General features: G+C 44.7%; 1 protein-coding gene across 1 annotated transcript; it reads right to left on the bottom strand.

The window, feature by feature from the left end:
- Window positions 1-17,676: 17,676 nt before the first annotated feature.
- Window positions 17,677-20,645, bottom strand: LOC109200081 (immunoglobulin lambda-1 light chain). The gene is made up of 4 exons (XM_019355477.2): window positions 20,287-20,645; window positions 18,594-18,905; window positions 18,387-18,461; window positions 17,677-18,027 (listed from the first exon to the last, which is right to left on the bottom strand). The coding sequence occupies exons 1-4, from the start codon at window positions 20,423-20,425 to the stop codon at window positions 17,879-17,881; spliced, it is 675 nt and encodes a 224-aa protein (XP_019211022.1). The 5' UTR covers window positions 20,426-20,645; the 3' UTR covers window positions 17,677-17,878.
- Window positions 20,646-22,060: the final 1,415 nt, after the last annotated feature.

Below are 22,060 nucleotides of genomic sequence, written 5' to 3'. Positions count from 1 at the left end.
GCTCCCATCAGCCCCTGTGGCCCACAGATAAGACTGCTGCTGCTGATTGACAGCTCAGCTGAAGCTGCTGTGTGGTTTCATCGTCTTCATTTCAATCTGACAGCAGATCCAAAAATCTGGGTCACATGATGCAGAAACACTCAAAAACATTCATGTTCCCACAAACACATTCAGGTTGCTGTGAATTTACTAACACACACTCTTATCTGTTGCTTACTTCTTGTATAACTTGATGAATATTTTCAGCTTTTCTTTGTTTTTTGAAACAAAATCAATAAACAATATTCACAGAATTCATTTTTAATTGTCCTGTTTTATTGACGACAGTTTGAATTCACAGGAAATACACAAAAACAATATCAGCCACAGATGGTCATCACTTACAAATATTTGATTTAGTTGTAAGATCATAATATACTTCAAACATTTTCAAACAGGTAAAAAGGAAACACAATGAAAGCAACATAAGGAAACATGAATATGTAGAAACAGGCAGGTGTAGGTCTGCTGCAGGTTCACATCTGTGTCCTCTGATCATTTCATTTGTGTGTTCATCATTTTTATACAAACAAAGAGCAGAAGAAGCTACTTTGAAGCTACAGCTGATAGAAAAATAATCAGACACAGATTTGAATTTTCATCATGATGGATGTGTTTATTTCCCCCAAATACATTTGATAAGTTTAGGAAAACTGATATATATTCATATTTATGTGAAACATAGAATAGAATAGAATAGAATAGAATAATCCTTTAATCGTCCCACAAGGGGAAATTTGGTTGTATCAGCAGCAAAAAAATACACATATACAAACAGAACAGGACACAGAACAGAAGCACAATTTTTACATATTTACATCTTTACATCATGGACAATAGTTACGAGAGCAGAGTACAGTACAGTTGTTTAAATTAGCGTACACATAGTGTGCAAACATAGCAGGATACTGAAAGATGTTTAAATAGTTAAGAATATTTAGAATAATTAGAAAAGTGCAGATTGTTTATTGTACCTGTGCATTAAAAAGTAGACATGTAACTTTCAATAAGTTAGTGTATATATAAGCTGAGAAAAGTAATGTGCAAGTTATAACAGTACAAGTTGTTACAGCGCTGATGTAAACATCTGTGTTTGTTGGGAGCAGTTCTGATTGTACAGTCTGACAGCTGCAGGGAGGAAGGACCTGCGGAAATGCTCCTTCATGCATCTAGGATGCAGCAGTCTGTCACTGAAGCAGCTCTGCAGTTCAGCAACATTTCCATGCATGGGGTGGGAGACTCTGTCCATCAGAGATGTTATTTTGGCCAGAGTCCTTCTGTCTCCCACCACCTGCACTGGGTCCAGGGTGCATCCCAGAACAGAGCTGGCCTTCCTGATGAGTTTATCCAACCTCTTCCTCTCAGCTGCCGATAAACCGCTGCTCCAACATACCACACTGTAAAAAATGACAGATGCCACCACAGAGTCATGGAAGGTCTTTAAAAGCGCTCCCTGTACTCCAAATGACCTCAGCCGCCTCAGCAGGTAGAGTCTGCTCTGACCCTTCCTGTAAAGAGCATCAGTGTTGTGGCTCCAGTCCAGTTTATTATTCAGGTGAATACCCAGGTACCTATAAGAGTCCACTATCTCAATGTCCACTCCCTGGATGTTCACCGGTGTCAGTGTGGTGGGTCTGCGTCTCCGGAAGTCCACCACCAACTCCTTGGTTTTCCCGGCGTTGATCAGCAGGTGGTTCTGCTGACACCAGTCCACAAAGTCCAGAGTCCACTGTCTGTACTCTGAGTCGTCCTCACCTGTGATGAGGCCGACTATGGCAGAGTCGTCAGAGAACTTCTGTAGGTGGCAGCGTGGGGAGTTGATGGAGAAGTCTGCAGTGTAGAGGGTGAAGAGGAACGGTGCCAGCACAGTTCCCTGTGGGGCCCCCGTACTGCAGACCAGCGTGTCAGAGACACAGCCCTGTGACCTCACATACTGTGGACGTTCTGTGAGGTAGTCCAGTATCCACTGGGACATGTGGTGGTCCACTCCCGATAGCTCCAGCTTGTCTCTCAGAAGTCGTGGCTGGATGGTGTTGAAAGCACTGGAAAAATCAAAGAACATGATCCTCACAGTGCTTCCAGGCTTCTCCAGGTGAGTCAGAGCTCGGTGCAGGAGGTAGATGATGGCGTCCTCCACCCCAATGCCAGGCTGGTAAGCAAACTGCAGCGGATCCAATGAAGACCTCACCAGGGGGCGCAGATGGTTTAGAACCAACCTCTCGAGGGTCTTCATCAGATGTGATGTCAGGGCTACCGGCCTGTAGCTGCTGAGGTCCTTGGGATGGGAGGTCTTTGGTACCGGTACCACACAGGATGTCTTCCACAGCTGTGGTACTTTCCCCAGTGACAGGCTCAGGTTGAACAGATAACCTAGGATGCCACACAGTTCATCTGCGCAGCATCTCAGGAGTCTGGAGCTGACGCCATCTGGACCTGCAGCCTTCCGCACCTTGATCTTGGAAAGAGCTCATTCCTCACTTGAAGTGCTGAGATAGAAAGAGTGGATTTTGGGGGAGGGGTGTGTATGTTGGAGTCCACAGAAGCCGGGGGTGGGTGTAATGACTGGGAGCTGGGAGGTGTGAAGCTGAGAGGTGTGAAGTCCTGAGATGAAGGACAGGCAGTTCCTGAAGATGAAGGAGATTGCAGCAGGGGGGACGATGCTGTGGGACGGGTGGGAAACATGAAAAATCAATTAAATTTGTAATATATATTGTGAATAAAATTATATATAACAACATTTAGAATGAACAACTTTTTTTAAATGGTCATTTGAGATATGACCTATTGCAAGTTATAGTTTAGCGAGAAGCTCACTTCTGCTTTTTCAGCATGCCTCATCCTGTACAGGGAAGGAACCATGCCTTTTATGGTGTCAGGAAATGGGTACCATGGGTCTCAAAGCCTTTAGTTATTCTGCCCCGAGACTTTGGAATGCACTTCCTTCAGATCTTTGGACTACAAACTCTCTCTCCAATTTTAAATCATGTTTTAAAACCCATCTATTCAAAACTGCATCCACTCACCATGATTCTGTCTTAGTCTATTTTTACTTTGCTTAGCTTTTAAACTTGCACTTATACTTTCATACTTGTTTTTTTTAAATATATATCCTTGTGTTTAAATTTTATTTTGCTTTATTTTATTGTATTGTATTGTTGTCACAATATCCATCCATCTTCATCCGCTTTATCCGAGGCCGGGTCGCGGGGGCAGCAGCCTAAGCAGGGAAGCCCAGACCTCCCTCTCCCCAGCCACCTCCTCCAGCTTATCCGGGGGAACACCAAGGCGCTCCCAGGCCAGCCGAGAGATGTAATCTCTCCAGCGTGTCCTGGGTCTGCCCCGGGGCCTCCTCCCGGTGGGACATGCCCGGAACACCTCACCCAGGAGGCGCCCAGGAGGCATCCTTGTCAGATGCCCGAACCACCTCAACTGGCTCCTTTCGATGTGGAGGAGCAGCGGCTCTACTCTGAGCCCCTCCCGGATGGGCGAACTTCTCACCCTATCTCTAAGGCAAAGGCCAGCCACCCTTCGGAGGAAGCTCATTTCTGCCGCTTGTATCCGCGATCTCGTTCTTTCGGTCACTACCCACAGCTCGTGGCCATAGGTGAGGGTAGGGACATAGATCGACCGGTAAATTGAGAGCTTCGCTTTTACACTTAGCTCCCTCTTCACCACGACGGACCGGTGCAGCGTCCGCATCACTGCAGCCGCAGCACCAATCCGTCTGTCGATCTCCGGCTCCCTTCTCCCATCACTCGCGAACAAGACCCCGAGATACTTGAACTCCTCCACTTGGGGCAGGAACTCATCCCCGACCCGGAGTGGGCACTCCACCCTTTTCCGGCTGAGAACCATGGCCTCAGATTTGGAGGTGCTGATCCTCATTCCCGCTGCTTCACACTCGGCTGCGAACCGTTCCAGTGCGAGCTGGAGGCCTTCACCCGATGAAGCCAACAGAACCACATCATCCGCAAAAAGCAGAGATGAGATTCTGAGGCCACCGAAGTGAAAGCCCTCCGCCACTTGGCTGCGCCTAGAAATCCTGTCCATAAAAATTATGAACAGAACCGGTGACAAAGGGCAGCCCTGGCGGAGCCCATCACCCACCGGAAACGAGTCCGACTTATTGCCGGCAATGCGAACCAAGCTCTTGCAACGGTTGTATAGGGATCGAATGGCCCGTAGCAATGGGCCAGACACCCCATACTCCCGCAACACCTCCCACAGGACACCCCGAGGGACACGGTCGAATGCCTTCTCCAAGTCCACAAAACACATGTAGACTGGTTGGGCAAACTCCCATGCACCCTCAAGTATCCTCGAGAGGCTAAAGAGCTGGTCCAGTGTTCCGCGACCAGGACGAAAACCGCATTGTTCCTCCTGTATCCGAGGTTCGACTAGCAGACGAACTCTCCTTTCCAGCACCCTGGCATAGACTTTCCCAGGGAGGCTGAGGAGTGTGATCCCCCTGTAGTTGGAACACACCCTCCGGTCTCCCTTCTTAAAGATGGGGACCACCACCCCGGTCTGCCAGTCCAGGGGTACTGCCCCTGATCTCCACGCAACATTGCAGAGGCGTGTCAACCAAGACAGCCCCACAACATCCAGAGCCTTCAGGAACTCGGGGCGGACCTCATCAACACCAGGGGCTCTGCCACCAAGCAGTTGTTCAACTGCCTCAGTGACCTCGCCCCCGGAAATTGGCGGGTCATTCCCCTCATCCCCAGACTCTGCTTCCTCCTCGGAAGACGTGTCAGTGGGATTAAGGAGGTCCTCGAAGTATTCCTTCCACCGCCTGACAATTTTCTCAGTCGACGTCAGCAGCGCTCCGCCAGCACTATACACAGTGCAGGTAGAGCACCGCTTTCCCCTCCTGAGACGCCTGACGGTTTGCCAGAATCTCTTCGAGGCAGTCCGAAAGTCTTTTTCCATGGCTTCTCCGAACTCCTCCCACACCCGAGTTTTTGCTTCAGCCACTGCCCGAGCCGCATTCCGCTTGGCCTGTCGATACCTGTCGGCTGCCTCCGGAGTCCCACAGGCTAACCAAGCCCGATAGGACTCCTTCTTCAGCCTGGTGGCTCCCTTCACCTCTGGTGTCCACCATTTGGTTCGGGGATTACCACCACGGCAGGCACCAACCACCTTGCGACCGCAGCTCAATGCAGCAGCTTCGGCGATGGAGATGCTGAACATGGTCCATTTGGACTCAATGTCCCCAGTCTCCCTCGGAATGCTGTTGAAGCTCTGCCGGAGGTGTGCGTTGAAGATCTCGCGGACTGGGGCCTCTGCTAGACGTTCCCAGCACACCCTCACTACACGTTTAGGTGCACCGGGTCTGTCCAGCGTCCTCCCCCGCCACCTGATCCAACTCACCACCAGGTGGTGATCAGTTGACAGCTCAGCCCCTCTCTTTACCCGAGTGTCCAGAACATATGGTCGCAGGTCTGGTGATACGATTACAAAATCGATCATCGACCTGCGGCCTAGAGCATCCTGGTGCCACGTGCACTTATGGGCACTCTTATGTTCGAACAAGGTGTTCGTTATGGCCAAACTGTGATTTGCACAGAAGTCCAATAACAAAACACCACTCGGGTTCAGATCAGGGAGGCCGTTCCTCCCGATCACGCCCCTCCAGGTCTCGCTGTCGTTACCCACGTGAGCACTGAAGTCTCCCAGCAGGACAACAGAGTCTCCAGGTGGGACACATTCCAGCACCCCCCCCCCAGGGACTCTAAGAAGGCTGGGTACTCTGAACTGCCACTCGGCGCATAAGCACAGATGACAGTCAGGACCCGTTCCCCGACCCTGAGGCGCAGGGAACAAACCCTCTCATCCACCGGGAAAAACCCCAACGTACCGGCAGCAACCCGAGGGGATATTAGAATACCCACCCCAGCCCGCCGCCTCTCACCAGGGGCAACTCCAGACTGAGACAGAGTCTAGCCCCTCTCTAGGAGACTGGTTCCAGAGCCCGAGCCATGCGTAGAGGTGAGCCCGACTATATCTAGCCGGTACTTCTCAACCTCACGCACTAACTCAGGCTCCTTCCCCACCAGAGAGGTGACATTCCATGTCCCTATTGCCAGTCTTGGCAGCCGGGGATCAGTCCGCCAGGGCCTCCGCTCCTGGCCGCTGCCCGGCACACAATGCACCCGACCCCTATGGCACCTCCTGCTGGTGGTGGGCCTGCGGGAGGATGGGCCCATGTCTCCTCTTCGGGCTGTGCCCGGCCGGGCCCCATGGACTAAGGCCCGGCCACCAGACGCTCGCCTTCGGGCACCCTCCCCGGGCCTGGCTCCAGGGCGAGGCCCCGGTAACCCTATCCCGGGCAGGGTAAACTGTTCCCTCGATGTTCTCTTCATAAGGGTCTTCTGAATTGCTCTTTGTCTGGTCCCTCACCCAGGACCAATTTGCCATGGGAAACCCTACCAGGGGGCAAAAGCCCCCAGACAACATAGCCCCTGGGATCCCTGGGACACACAAACCCCTCCACCACGATAAGGTAGCGATTCACGGAGATTGTATTGTTGTCACAATACAATACAATAAAACAATACACCTTAAAATAGTACAATAGTACTATTTTAAGGTGACCCTGAAGCTCTGAAAGGTTCCTATAAATAAAATATATTATTATTATTATTATTATTATTATTGTTGTTGTTGTTGTTGTTGTTATTGTTGTTCTAATAATGAGATTTGGACAAATGGAAAAAAAATATTGAGTTTAAAATTAAATAAGTGTGAAGAATAAGCATAGAAAGTTACCCAACAGAAGGAGGGGTTATGGGCGCCTATAGAAGGAGAGTCAGATATGCCTGCACCAGCTTTTTCTGTCTTTGGGCGCTCTACTCCCTGGCCTTTGCTTTGTTGTGCTGTCTTGTTGTTCCTTGTAGAGTGATGTTCGGTTTTGCTGTTTCTATCCAATGAACTCTACTTCAAGAACTCTGTTTCTGCTCTTTTCCAGATTTTTTTGAGTGGTCTAATTGTAATTGGAACCAAAAAGTTGAATTTCCATGTCATTGCAAGGATACAGTTCATCATCTTGGCTTTAAAATTGCAACCCAACAAGAAGAGCTCGAGAAGGGTTGGAAGGTCAAGGTAACAGTGGTCCCCGTGGTAATCAGTGAACTCAATGCAGTGACGTCTAAGCTGGACGAGTGGCTCCAGCAGATTCCAGGAACAACATCTGAGATCTCCGTTCAGAACAGCGCAGTCCTAGGAACAGCTATATATATATATATATATATATATATGTATACACAAGCAAGCCTACCGCAGACATGAGCGAGACAGATAAATATGAAGGCATGCTGGCTTGGACGTCGCCCGGATCAACAAGGTCCGCGTCAGGTGTTGAGGAACCAGGGCACCCTGACGAGAAGTGGGCTACTGGAACAAGAAGCCATCGGTGAGCAAGAGACGAAAACAGGGCATTGTTGGAATGCTACTACGCAAGTAACCCTGGCGGAAGGGGCTACATGAATAGGATGAGGGACCTATGGATTCTTTGATACCCAACATCCACAATGACGGTGAAACAACTAGTAGCTCAGTGTTCCAACATTCGAAAGAAGGGACTGCTCTCACAGCTAGAGACTGACGAGGTACAACATAAATGCTACAGCAAGGAGGAGTCAGGATGCCAGGTCACGGGGGAGATATCATCACCCCCACCCGAGATTGGGTACCAAGCCCCAAGTGTGATAGGAGAAGGATCGTTGAGTGCGAGAGGAACTGACCTGAAAGATAGGATCATGGCCAAGCTTGAAACCTGGATCCCCCGTAGCCGGTTACCAAGATTACGTGAAGTACCCTCAGAAGGTCTGCTAGATGATGTTAATGCAGCAATGCGGACGATACACTAACAAGCTGATCTACAATATGGCAGCAGTGATCAGTGAGATGCTTGGCTACAAGTTGAACAGCCACAATGGGCAGTACCCTCCATGCAGAAGGAGGCTAGAGGCTAAGATCAAGGTAACACGGAATGAGGTTAGCCAACTATCGGAGTTGCAGAAAGGCACGATGAGGAAGGTGCCTAAGAAGAACAGGAAGCTGTCCATACCTGAGGCCTTGGAAACTGCCAAGCAACGACTCCAATACTGGAAGAGCATATGGGAGAAGGACGCAACCCATAACGGCAATGCTCAGTGGCTAGTGGATCTGAGGGCAGACCGCAGTGACCTCCCCGAACAGGCTCGAACATGCCGGACAATAACCTGAGCACACAGTGACAGCATTAACACAGTTCATAGAAACCAGAAATTCCACATCAACCTTCGCAAGGGGCCAGGTTACCACTGAATGGTGACTGACGGACTGGCATGGAGCAGCCGGCCGTGCGGGGTTTAATAGTCCTCCTGATGATCGCCTGGAATGGGATGCAGGTGTGAAGACGACAGCCATACCTGAAAGCGTGGGCATCCCAACCGCTCCTCAGACACCGAGCCGTGGACCATGACAGGTAGTTTGTGTGAAAGATGAGAGGTTTATCCACGATTCGCGTGCAGAAAAAGCTAGAGAAAAAACAAATCTCCTGGCCTCTCAGCTTGCAGGAGACAGACACTCCTGAAAAACAGAGTGAGCTGCAGGAATTATGTTTATGTCAAAAGTGCAGCACAAGAAGACAGAAGACAGACAGAGCAACCGTGTACTTGAAGAATTAACAGCAGGCAAAAGACCGCACAACTGACCTAAAATACTGAAGTGTTAAGCAGCATGTATGAATACCATTGTGGATGGAACATGCGCTTCAACAGTGACAAGAGTGTGAAAGCACTGGACAGCACTGGACACTGAGTTTCATATTTGCCATGCTGGGAGTAAACCTGGAAGAAAAGACTGAAAAGATCAAGAGAGAAGGAATGGAGAGAAGAAACAGCTGATTTGGGGCTGTGTTTGATTTGGGAGGCCACACAGGAAACTGTGAGAACAGGGACGAGGATCAGTGAGAGGTGAACCGAGACGTGATACAGTAACAGCATATGGGAAATTGGATTGAAGATTGAGACTGAACTCATGGAGGTTTAGAAATGTCCAGAGCATCACAACAGAAAAAAAAAAAGAGAGAGAGAGAGAGATAAAGAAAGAAATAAACTAACAATTACATGAATGAATAGAAAAGACACATATACAAATTGTCACATGTGAAATTATTTTTGGAGAGAATCAGAAGTGAGACCGTTTGAATCCACAGCTCAGCGCAAAGATGCATGAATTAGATCTGATTATAAAAACACATATGCAATGAAGATCAGCTTACACTCAATATTAATATGAATACAAATATATACACGCAATGAAGATCAGCTTACACTCAATATTAATATGAATACAAATATATACACGCAATGAAGATCAGCTTACATTCATGAATGTGAATACATGACATAAATGCTAAATGGTGTAGATTTAACACACTTAAAGCTTGAAGTTGAAGAATAACTCAGGGAAGTTGCATGACAATAGAGTGATTTTTGTGAAAAGGAAAAAGATAAACCAGTGATTAAAAGCTTAAAGTAGTTTTAGAATACTGAATTGGAAGTGCTCTTGTACCAATTGACCAAAAGAAGTGATTACTCTAGAAAGAAAAGAAAATAATTTAATAATGTGGTAATGTCGTAAATATCCATTTGTCTTTGCTTAGCAACTGGTGATGCAGAAGGTGTTAAAGATAAGGAGGCCATGAATAAGTTGACAGGAAACATCTGGAGAGTGAGACAGCCATATAGGGCAAAATGTTGTTGAGCTTGTAACTGCATTTGTGCCTGCAAAAGTAACAGTTTTGTACAAGACGTGCTCGAGATGTTCCAGAGATACGGGGGAAGAGAGCAATGACAGGAAACACTTGGAGCGGAGACGGTGAAAATGTCTCGTTAAGTGTGTTAAAGGTTGTCAAAAGTGTCGCTTACACACATAAAGAATATTGAGATTAACTACATATAAATGATAGAGCCCAGAACATGATATTTTAAACTAACTTTGAGTAATTAAGAGAAAAATTCGCTACCCATTAAAGGGGGCAAAGAAATCAGGAGTAAGTTTGACAGAAGAAACGGGTTAAACTATATAGAGACCGTTTCCCAGGATTAATAAGAGTAATATAGGACCTTTTAATAGGACAAAGTTAATTATATCTGATTGGATTTTACCGTGAGCATTGAGGAAAGTCAGAAGTGGGTTTAAACTGGGATTATGTCGTCTTTTAAAAAAGACTGTTAGTATTAAAATATATTCTTAATGCTTATTTGTTGATTATATTGTTTTTTATGTATTTTAATAAGAGAGACCTTTAGAAACCAACCCCAGACAAGACAAAAACTAGGTCAGAGGGTGACAGGTCGCCTTGGCAACAGACTTTAGAAAGGGGAAGTTTAGTGCAGAGCTGCACAGGAAGTAAGACACAAAGAAAGAGGAACTAGTAACGTATAAGGAGTTGTTTTTATCGAAACTGTAGGTGACGTAGCAGAACTATATAACCATGCTGGCTGCTACCGCATTCAGACCTGAGCTTTTGTCTTCGTGTGTTCAGGCCTCCATTTCCGAAAATGTAAAATAAAGATAATTTTTTGAGCTTTGACCACCCTTGGTCCAGTCTTTCTTTTCCGCCAAAAGAATTCAAAAGAACTAAATTTAACACTTTTCAAGATGGCGCCGCGGATGGCAGCCTCGGTACTGCGCTCGGTACTGCGCTCTCTCGCACTTTCTTGTTTCTGTTTATTTTCTGCGCTTTTGGTCACTCAGACCACATCACTTTCTCCAGAGATGAACTGCTAAACATCAGGCAGTCGTCTCACTATAGTTCTTATCCATTTTTCACAAACCCGGAAAGTTTTTTGGAGATTTTAGTTGGAGGCGCAGCAGCTCTCTGTGGCTCCTGGAGGAGACGTAGACGGGGGACCCGCGCTGGTGCGCTGGTGAAACTACGTCGGCAAGGATTCCGCACGGCACTCCCCTTCATTCATCTCGCGAATCTCCGCTCTCTTCCAAACAAAGTTGACGAATTACTGCTCTTAAACCGGACTAACAAGGACTTTGCACTCTCTGCTGCCCTCTGCTTCACTGAAACCTGGCTCAGTGAGCGAGTCCCAGACGCTGTCTTAGATCTTCCGGGCTTCCAACTTCACCGGGCGGACCGCGAAACGGAGCTCTCAGGGAAAACAAAGGGTAGTGGAGTCTGCTTCTACATTAATGAAGGTTGGTGTACTGATGTCACAGTGTTACAGAAACACTGCAGCCCACACTTGGAAAGTTTTTTCATCAATTGTAAACCGTTTTATTCACCGCGGGAGTTTTCTTCCTTCATGCTGGTCGGAGTTTACATCCCTCCTCAGGCCACCGCGAACAACGCACTGTGCGAGCTGGCTGACCAGATCACCACCCTGGAGAGGAAATTCCCAGACTCCTTTACAATTATCCTTGGAGTTTTTAACAGAGCAAACCTCAACCACGAACTCCCTAAATACAGACAGCATGTAGACTGCCCCACCAGGGACAACATCATACTGGATCACTGTTACACCACTGTAAAAGGTGCCTATCGCTCTGTGCACCGGGCAGCTTTGGGACATTCTGATCACTGCATGGTCCATCTTATTCCAGTCTATAGGCAACAACTCAAACGTGCCAAGCCTGTAGTCAAAACTGTGAAGAAGTGGACTAACGCAGCAAAGCAGGAACTGCAGGACTGTTTTGACTGCACTGATTGGACTGTTTTTGAAGCTGCATCTGATAACCTGGATGAGCTAACAGACACTGTGACATCATACATCAGTTTTTGCGAAGACGTGTGTGTGCCAACAAAGACCTTTTGCACATACAACAACAATAAACCATGGTTCACTCCTAAACTCCAACATCTTCGTAAGGCCAAGGAGGACGCCTACAGAAGTGGTGACAGGGCCCTGTACAAGCAGGCCAGGAACACACTGACCAAGGAGATCAAAGCAGCTAAAAGGATCTACTCCCAGAAGCTGGAAGAACGGCTCTCAGCCAACGACCCTGCGTCAGTGTGGAGGGGCCCGCAGGAAATCACCAGCTACAGACGCCCCCCACCCACTATTGAAGCAAACAAGACCTGGCCAACGAGCTAAACACTTTCTACTGCAGGTTTGAGACGGACAGACTCCCACGCCTCACCCTCCCCTCCCCAGAGACACTGCTTCAGACACTGACCCCCAACACACCTCTCCCCCTTCACCCTCACCCTCTCCAATCCAGTCTCAACGACCACCCCCAACCTCCCCCCTTCACCCTCACCCTCGCCAATCCAGTCTCAACGACCACCCCCACCCTCCCCAATCCAGACCCAACGATCACCACCACCCTCCCCATTCCAGACTCAACGACCTCCATCACACCTCCCACCCCCCTTTCCTCCTCCCTGAAACTCAGAATACACACTGAGGATGTGAGCCGTGAGGCTCCCATCTTCACTCGCATCTTCAACAGATCCCTGGAGCTGTGTGAAGTTCCATCCTGCTTCAAACGCTCCACCATCATCCCTGTTCCCAAGAAACCCACCATCACAGGACTGAATGACTACAGACCTGTCGCCTTGACGTCTGTGGTCATGAAATCCTTTGAATGACTGGTGTTAGCCCATCTGAAGGACATTACAGGCCACCAGCTGGACCCTCTGCAGTTTGCCTACCGGGCAAACAGGTCGGTGGATGATGCAGTGAATATGGGGCTGCATTACATCCTGCAACACCTCGACCGCCCGGGAACTTATGCCAGGGTCCTGTTTGTGGACTTTAGTTTGGCTTTTAATTCCATCGTGCCTGAACTTCTCTCTTCCAAACTCTCCCAGCTCAGCGTGTCACCAGCTACCTGTTAGTGGATCACCAGCTTCCTGACAGACAGAAAGCAACAAGTGAGGCTGGGGGAGATCACCTCTGAAACTCGGTCCCTCAGTACTGGTGCCCCTCAAGGATGTGTCCTCTCACCACTACTGTTCTCCCTCTACACTAATGACTGCACCTCCAAGAACTCGGCTGTTAAACTCCTAAAGTTTGCAGATGACACGACCGTCATTGGCCTCATTCAGGATGGTGATGAGTCTGCATACCGGCAGGAAGTTGAGCGGCTGGTACTCTGGTGCAGTCAGCACAATCTGGAGCTGAACACTCTTAAAACTGTAGAGATGACAGTGGACTTCAGGAGACATCCCTCAACTCTGCCCCCCCTCATCATATCAGACAGCCCTGTGTCGACTGTGAAGATCTTCAAGTTCCTGGGTACCACCATCTCCCAGGACCTGAAGTGGGAGACCAACATCAACTCGATCCTCAAAAAGACCCAGCAGAGGATGTACTTCCTGAGACAACTGGGGAAGTACAGTCTTCCACAGGAGCTGCTAATCCAGTTCTACACTGCAGTCATTGAGTCTGTCCTGTGCTCCTCCATCACAGTCTGGTATGGTGCAGCCACTAAACAGGACAGGAGCAGACTGCAGCGGACTGTACGGGCAGCAGAAAGGATCATCGGCGCCCCCCTGCCCTCCATCCAGGATCTGTACCTCTCAAGAACCAGGAAACGGGGAGGGAAAATCATCACAGACCCCTCACACCCTGGACACAGACTTTTTGACCTGCTGCCCTCTGGCAGATGGTACAGAAGCCTGCAGACCAGGACCACCCGACACAGGAACAGTTTCTTTCCCCTCGCCATCTCCCTTCTAAACAGTTGACCTGTCACACTGCTCCCACTGCCAGACTGCAACTGCACCTTATGTACATTCTGTAGTATTCATTCCACCTCATTTCATTTCTGTATTTTATGTATATAAGTTTAGATTAGTTATTTATAGTTGGTTTATACAGCTTTGTGTATGTATGTGTAATGTGTATATAGACATGTGTGTGTGTGAGTGTGAGTGTGTGTGTTTTACATTGCTGTGCTTGAGAGCCACCATCTACCGGAACCAAATTCCTTGTATTTGTCTGCACATATACTTGGCCAATAAACATGATTCTGATTCTGATTCTGATTTAATAGAGTGTTTTACATGGAATCGCTTTTTCTGCTGGTATATCTGTGTGTTTAGTCCAGTCAGCCTCAATTTTTGTAAGCATTAATGCTGAAGATGAAAATTAATCTGCCAAAGCTGCTCGAGTGTGATTGGTCAGAAAACACACACACAGAGCAGAAATCTTGTCCTGTGATTCCAGATTCATCATATTCAAATACAAAATCAGTTTATTTACTTCAGAGAGAAAACAAGTGATTGAAAGATGAGGCACCATGACTGATTCATCTTTTATAAAAATCCACAGGAAACTGATGGAAATCTGTCCAACAAAATGAGCCGCTGCTAGATGGACAAAATCCTGAACTGACATCAGTCCAAGATTTGTCTTTAAAATGTCCTAAAGTGAAAGTGTCTGGTTAAATGTACTGAAAGGTGTTAAACAACAAGTGCTGCTGGAAGAGTTTTCATGAAGAGAACATTAACACTGTGAATGAGGGATGGACTTTGATTCAGTTTGACACAATCTGTTTTTCTTTCACTTTGAATAAATGTTTTTGTGGGACTGAGGATACATTTGTTTACATTTGGAAGTTTGATGTCATCTGTTCCTCTTGTTTCTATCTTAAAACATGTTGAAAAATCTGTTCAAAAGAGAAATAAATAGAATTGAATTTCTGACAGCAGTAAATAAAAATCTCCCTGAGCTCAGTATGTTTGTGACTCTGAGATGGAGGTGAAATCTGTGAACCTGGGCTGTGGTTTACTGCTCTCTTCCTGTCACAAACACTGTTTGACATCTGTTCATCTGTTGGTTTTTGTTCAGGCTGCAGGGATCATTTCTCACTGTGGGGAGCAGACTTAGCACAGGAGCAGTAGTAGGTGGCTGAATGATCAAGTTTAATTTTTTTGATCTTCAACTCACAGCCGTTCTGTTTATTCTGAGCTGAGAAATCATCTTTTTGAGGATGATTGTAACTGTTATCTATGTTACCATTTGTTTTATGAATATCAAGAATAGCTTTGAATGTTTCATATTCTTTCTTTTGGTACCAGAACACATAGCTGCCATCACACTTATTAATCTCTCCACAGCTGAAGGAGACACTTTCTCCAACTCTCCTGGTCAATGTTAAATCATCCTGAATCAGCTGTTCTGCTGCCATGGTAACCAGTGCTGTAGAGACACAGACAGATAGATGAAGGTTAGTGTGACAGTGTTTGTTACAGGTTGACTTTGTTGGCTCCTGATTGGCTGGAAACACTCACCTGAACACAGACAGCACAGAGCAGCAGCTGGGAGGAAAAGCATTTTGTGCAGTGGTGTTTCCTCTGGTGAACCTGGGGAGAAGTGGCGCTCTGATGCAGCTGAGGCCAAACAAGGACGAGCTGTGAGATCAGACGAGGGCCACGTGGTTTCTAACAGGTCCTCAAAGCTCCCATCAGCCCCTGCGGCCCACAGATAAGACTGCTGCTGCTGATTGACAGCTCAGCTGAAGCTGCTGTGTGGTTTCATCGTCTTCATTTCAATCTGACAGCAGATCCAAAAATCTGGGTCACATGATGCAGAAACACTCAAAAACATTCATGTTCCCACAAACAGATTCAGGTTGCTGTGAATTTAGTAACACACACTGTTATCTGTTGTTTAACAGCTGTGATGAAAACACTCAATATTCAAATGGAATATAATGAAACAATAAATAAAAATACAAATATAAAACATTATTATGCCGTAAAAAACATTTAAAAGTAAAGAACACAGTGTAAATACAATAGATTTAACAATATTTACAGTGAAATCTGATTTTAAAAACAAACACATGTGGTTCGGTTGTGTGTTTAAAATATGTGCACACTGTGGTTCTTTCCCACATCTTCTAATGTGTTTTGTTCCAAGTTGGTTTCAGACTGAAGGATTCATTAAACCCTTTTTAAGAATCATTCAAAATGATGATCATCAATGATAATATCTATAAACAGTAATAAAAACAGGGCTGTGTTTTACGTCAGCTTCAGCTTCATTTATTTGTACCCATGGTTAGATTTCATTTGCAGTAGGCAGTCATCCACCTTTACATACACATTTACACAACAGTACAAAAGTACTTTTTGATTCATGAAAGAGAAATAAGACAAATGTTGCCTTTGTATCATCTCTGATATAGAAGGTATCATTTGAAGATGTGAGTGAAGGACACAAATATTTTGATCTGGTGTTGTTCTACATTTTAGGACTAAAAGACAGAAGGAAGAAAGTGAAACTGACTGTGCGAGGGGTTGAAGTCATGAAGTCAAGTGGAGGCCGCTGACTGCTGTTACTTTCTGCTGTACAGGTTAAACAGGGACTCACAGTCAGCCTGCTAGAACATTTGGATGAAGAGAAAAAGGAGGAAAAAGACTTTGAGGGAAAAATCCAATAAGATCAGCATGTTTTGAATGTGGGAATACAACAGTTTCCTCCACCATGACACACACTGGAGCCTCTTTTTGCTCACAGCTTCACTGTTTGTCTCAAAGTTCAGTTTGGAGGCCAAAATTGTTCCAACACATTTGTAAGTTTGCACTAATTTCACTGTGTGAGCCTTAATGGATGTAATCAAAGAATCAGTCAGTGAAATATGAAGGTGTGCTGTAAGTTTGGAGGAGAAAAGTGTCTCAGTGAGTTTAATGAGGTGAACACATGAATACAGAGCACTGACTGAGACGTACAGACTCCTTTAATGAGTCGCACACATTTTTGTGACTTCATTAAAAGTCAAAGTCAAAAATGACACCTAACAACACACAACAAGCTGCGACCACATTATTGTCTGTTTGCTGTTTGTGTGCTTTGTTTCCTGTTATGATAGCAGGCATACAGCCATGTTCTCAATGTCTCAGCTATCATTGATTATTTCTGCTTTTCCTCTTCTATTAGGCACTTCAACTCAATGAATGACACACAGAAAGATTTCATGACTGTGTTCTTCAAAATAAGGAGAATATGTTATCTGCATCTGAATGACTCATGTTGCCTTGTTTCTACTTTGTTTGGATATTTCTGCTTTTTGGAAACGATTTTCTGAATCATTCAGTAGTTTTTGTAATAATAATGACATTTAGCAACACTTCAAAATGATTCTCCAACATTTGCTGTTCAGACTTGATCTGTTCTTACGTGTGTGATATCCAGAATGAAAAACTCAGCTCAGGTAATAAAATGGGAGCTGAGCAGACTGCAGGGGCTTCATGGTCTCTGCTTTGATTCCATTAAAGTTCATTTGTCAGCTCTGAGTTGAGGATTTGAGCTGTTTCTCTCACAGGTGAAGAACACAGATCCTTCCTGGAATCATTCTTTAATCAGAGTTCATGCTTGTAACTGTCATTGTGTTATTAAAGTGAAAAGCCACAGCTAACGGTGTGGAGGCTGCAGAGCAGAAACCCACACAGCCCGTCTGCTGCAGGAGAGCAAGTTTGGATACAGTCAGTTTGTGCTTCACTCACACGGGTTGTTGTTTATCACACAATGAAAGTAGAATCAGATTCTTCATCTTGAAATCTTTATTATTCACACTTACAAACACAACTACACTGTTTGACATTTGAAAATCAACCAAAAATAAATCAAACAGAAAACTTGTGATAAAAATATACCTGATGATTTTTGTTACTACAATAAAAGTCACAATAAGTACAAAAAGAATTCTAACTCAGAGTAACAATACATGTAAAGATGTATTTATTTCAGATGATCTTCTAACTATTGAATAAAAAGCCAAAATAAGCACAACACATCATAACTAACATTTGTGATACTGATCAAAGTGATGAATGAGATGAATTGATGAGATTTGATGGTGAGAAAAGGCGAGCAGAAAACAGTCAGTCAGCATGTGTGCAGTTGGTGGACGGTCCCTTGTTTGTGAGGATCATCAGCAGAGAGAGTCCACAGCAGTACACCAGACTCTTCACTATCAGCACTGTGTACAGCAGGCAGAGCAGCTTCACCCTGCACTGAGACTGGAAGGACACTGAAGGACAGACAGACACAAAGAGACAGACAGACAGTCGGGTTATTCCTCTCAGATCAAGGAGAAAAAGTCCAAATAGAAACAGTCACAGCTTCTTCTTCAAGTGGATGAATTGATGTAGTGTTTGTGTCCACTTGGGGGCAGAAGAACTCCACAAGCAGCTAACAAACTGATCTCTGACATATTATGGTCTGTCTGCTGTTTGGTGCTGAGCAGCTAGTGTACAGTGGCTTTATCAGAGCTTGTTGGATGAAGATTTGATCAATTAGTGCAACTTTAAGACTGAGTCCCTAAACTTGTTCCAGCTCCCTCATTGGACATTGGAGCTGTCCATGCAGAGAGGCAGCAGGTGATCTTACAGTCAGCTGGCTGCAGAGCTGGCAGGTCTGCTGGCTCTCTCTCTGGAGGACAGGAGGCTGCTGGAGCTGGAACCTCTGAAACAGAAAAGGAGTCAAATGTTTGGAGCTGCAGTGAGAAATGTCAGTCCTCTGCTCCTCTGCTCTCTTTGACAGCATCTCCACATGAAGCTGAATCACTGCTGAACACAGTCACCAAGCCTTCATTACCTTGTTGTGTTTGGGCCTCCACTGTGCCCCCCTCGTGCTTCACCCAGCAGCTGTATTTATATGTGTCAGAATCACTCCCATCAACCATCCTGATGGCAATGGTGCGTCCCGACTCTCTGAGCTCCAGCTGCTCTCCCTCAGCAGGGGGCAGCTCCTCCGGTTCTCCGCCGTTCTTCTTCTGTCTTTTCCAGGAGAACTGGACCAGAGGAGGAAACATGGCTGAGGCCACACACAGCAGGGAGCTGTTCCCCTCCAGGTGGGCTCTGGATGCTGCTGGGTACACGCTCACCACGGGCTTCACTACCTGCTCATCTGAAGTTTGACAGCAGCAACAAGCAGCACAGACACACATTCACACAGTCAGCAGCAGCTTCCAGCACTGCACTGCATTCAGTCTGATCCTGGAAACTACATGGACTCTGATCACTAAACTACTCATCAATACAGCACAAAGTTCACTACATACACTGGATTTAGCTTCATATCAAACGCAGTCATCACCTCATGTCATCATGGCTCACATGTGGAACACTCAGCATGGTTTATAAAGTCAAATTAAATTCATTTCAGTTTAATTCATCATGTGTTTGCTTTTTATTGTTTTATAGGTATTTAATTCAGTCCAATTTTAAAATATATATATTTGTCTTTATATAAGTGAAAATGTAATTTTCTTATTAGTCCTTAGACACGAGTTCTAACAGAGATACTCTTCTGCCCAAAAATAAATTCGTTTTTTTTTTTCATATTGTTTTGTACTATTAATAAAATTAAATATCATTTAACAAAATTCAGTTCAGCAGAAAAAATTTCAATTCTTCTTGTCTTTGATATATTTTACCATAAAGACCATATTTGTCTTTCAGAATTATTTATTCTTAAATATTTTTGTGTAAAAATTGGAAAAGTAATGCAGTGATTATTTTAAGTTATGTTTTTATTCATATAAAAAACTGTAGCAAACATTTTAAAACACTAAAACTGAAATGGTGAATAAAACGTTTTCAATAATATGAGATATACTTCATGATATTTTTAGTCAAAAAATACAAATTATATGACAAAGTATATTTAATAAAAATTTGTATTGAAAAGTATTTTGGAAAATTTAAGTATTATTAACTTTTTATTGTCACGTACAAATCCACACACACGACTTCATCTCAGAAATACATATCGGAGTTTAACAATGTCATATTCATCCTAAATTTATATGTCATATCATTTCTGAGTTTTCTAATCAGTATCTGTTTTTATACTTTTATTTACCAGAAGACACTTTTTGAAGTAGCTACATGAATGTTTGACTATTAAAAAATATTTGTTCCTCAACATAAAACAAATATTTACTGAAACCATATTTGTTAATTTATATTAATTTATTTTAACATCAAATATGTTCTTGTGTTCAAAAACCAGCAGATGGTGCAGAATTACTGAGATGATCAAATCCTAAATATTTGTAACATCACTAATATTTGCAGAAATAAAGAATAACTTTAGTTGTTCAGTGAGATTTAAACATGTTCTCAGAGATTATTGAGCTTTTCTTATGTAACAATGGCTGCAGATGAATTCTCTACTAATGATGAAAAAACTAACATGTAAAGCCTGAAGCAGCAGAAACTGACTTTAAACACATTTTCAGCTTCTACAATAAAACAACTGAAGGAAAATAAATGTTTGTTCTTACCTGTTACAGACAGTTTAGTTCCAGAGCCAAAGATGTAGTACCATCCTCCTCTCACAGTGAGACAGACTGCTACAAAAACCTGTCTGCTGTTGAATGTGTCAGCTGAGGTGAATGAGTCCAAATGAGGAAGCAGGATCATATTTCAGCTCCATGATGTGTTTCTCTAATGTTCATATCAACATGACTGTCTCTTCTTCTCTTTTCTTTTAGCCACACTAGCAGCACGGCTCTGATGTTAATGTCAGTCTGTTGGTCAGTCCACTACTTTAGTCCACATGAAAATAGAAAATCACTATATAAGCACCAGTCCATTTATCCCATCAATGATACACCACTACAATGAAACATGCTGCTGATAGTATCATGGTTTGGCCCATCTGGCTCACCATCATTAATCACACAATCAATTTTGAATTATAGCAGCAAATTCTAAAGAAACCTATCAGAACATGTGTCTGTGAACTGAATCTCAGGAGAAAGTGGGCCATGCAGCACCACAATGACACAAACCAGTCAAGTTTTTTTTTCTTTGTTCCAAATAATGGTGAAAGAAAAATAATCCAGTGAATCCAGCGAGTGATGTGATGAGTCTCTGATGTTTTGTCATGTCCTGCACAGTTTCCTCTGTTTCGTGCAGCTTGATGGAGCTTCTGTAATAAGTAAAAGCTGCTCTGTGTCAAAAATGGAGTCAAATTCTTCCAAACTGATGTGCTGGACTGATTATCAGTTACTGCAGGTGCTCCAGCCGAGGAGGAGCAGGAACCACCAGAACTGCCAAACCCCACTGACACACATCACACACACCACAAATGCCACACTCACAGAGAGACAAACAGAGGGAGGAAAGATAGATGGTGGGGAGGCAGCAGAGGATCAGGGGGACCATAACACCATCTTACACAGTTATAAACTAATGAGCTCATTGACTAATCTGAAACATCACTTTGATTTTTCAGCTTCATTGGAGTTTCAGCTCACAGTGGATCTGCAACATGAGCAGCTGAAGACCTTCAAGAGCTGAATTTAACATTTTAAATACACTTGGGTTAAACACACAGTTGTACTTCAGAAACTGTGGCAAAATTGTTTAACCCTTTAAAGCCGTTTTGCGTAACTATTTTTAAATCCCGGTAGAACCCTAACGATAATCATAACCTTAAGAAGTATTCCAGATGGGTGAGAGAAAAAGAAGTTAAATCGGCGTTGGTGTTGTGCGCATGCGCCGCGTCTGCGCAGAAACATTGGGTAGGATGTTTTTTCAGGTAGGATGGATTCTCAGAACACCGGAACCACGTAAGCTAGCGCAATAATTTTTTTTGCTTGTGAAACCGGAGGAGTTGTACTTACATCTTATGCCATCAGCTTGCCCTAGGTCCTGGTTTCCTTCCACATACAGCTTTGCAAAAATTGCATAAAAAGCACTTCCAGCAACAAAAACATAATATTCCAGAAACACGCTGTGCCGAACCGATCAGCTGTTTGTAATATTTCCTACCTTGGAATAGACCTCAGCATCAGCGCAAACTATCGCATGTCCGCCATTACCTGCCCGAAACCGGAAGTGACGTCATCTTCGCGGAAATGTAGTTTTTTTTACCATCAGTGCCTCATAAGCCTATACTGGTGTTTTTAAAAGTTATGTTTGACTTTATGACTTTCTCTGTCGTTTCTGGGATGCTTAGAAGTCAAATTGAACTGCTGGAAATAGTTTATTTTGATGCATATGCTGTTTCTTTTGCAAATTTGCATTATATTATTTATTTTCGTTTTTCCT

Source organism: Oreochromis niloticus, unplaced genomic scaffold, assembly GCF_001858045.2.
Source record: "Oreochromis niloticus isolate F11D_XX unplaced genomic scaffold, O_niloticus_UMD_NMBU tig00000282_pilon, whole genome shotgun sequence".
Taxonomy (NCBI): domain Eukaryota; kingdom Metazoa; phylum Chordata; class Actinopteri; order Cichliformes; family Cichlidae; genus Oreochromis; species Oreochromis niloticus.
This window is presented reverse-complemented; position numbering and strand designations above follow the sequence as displayed.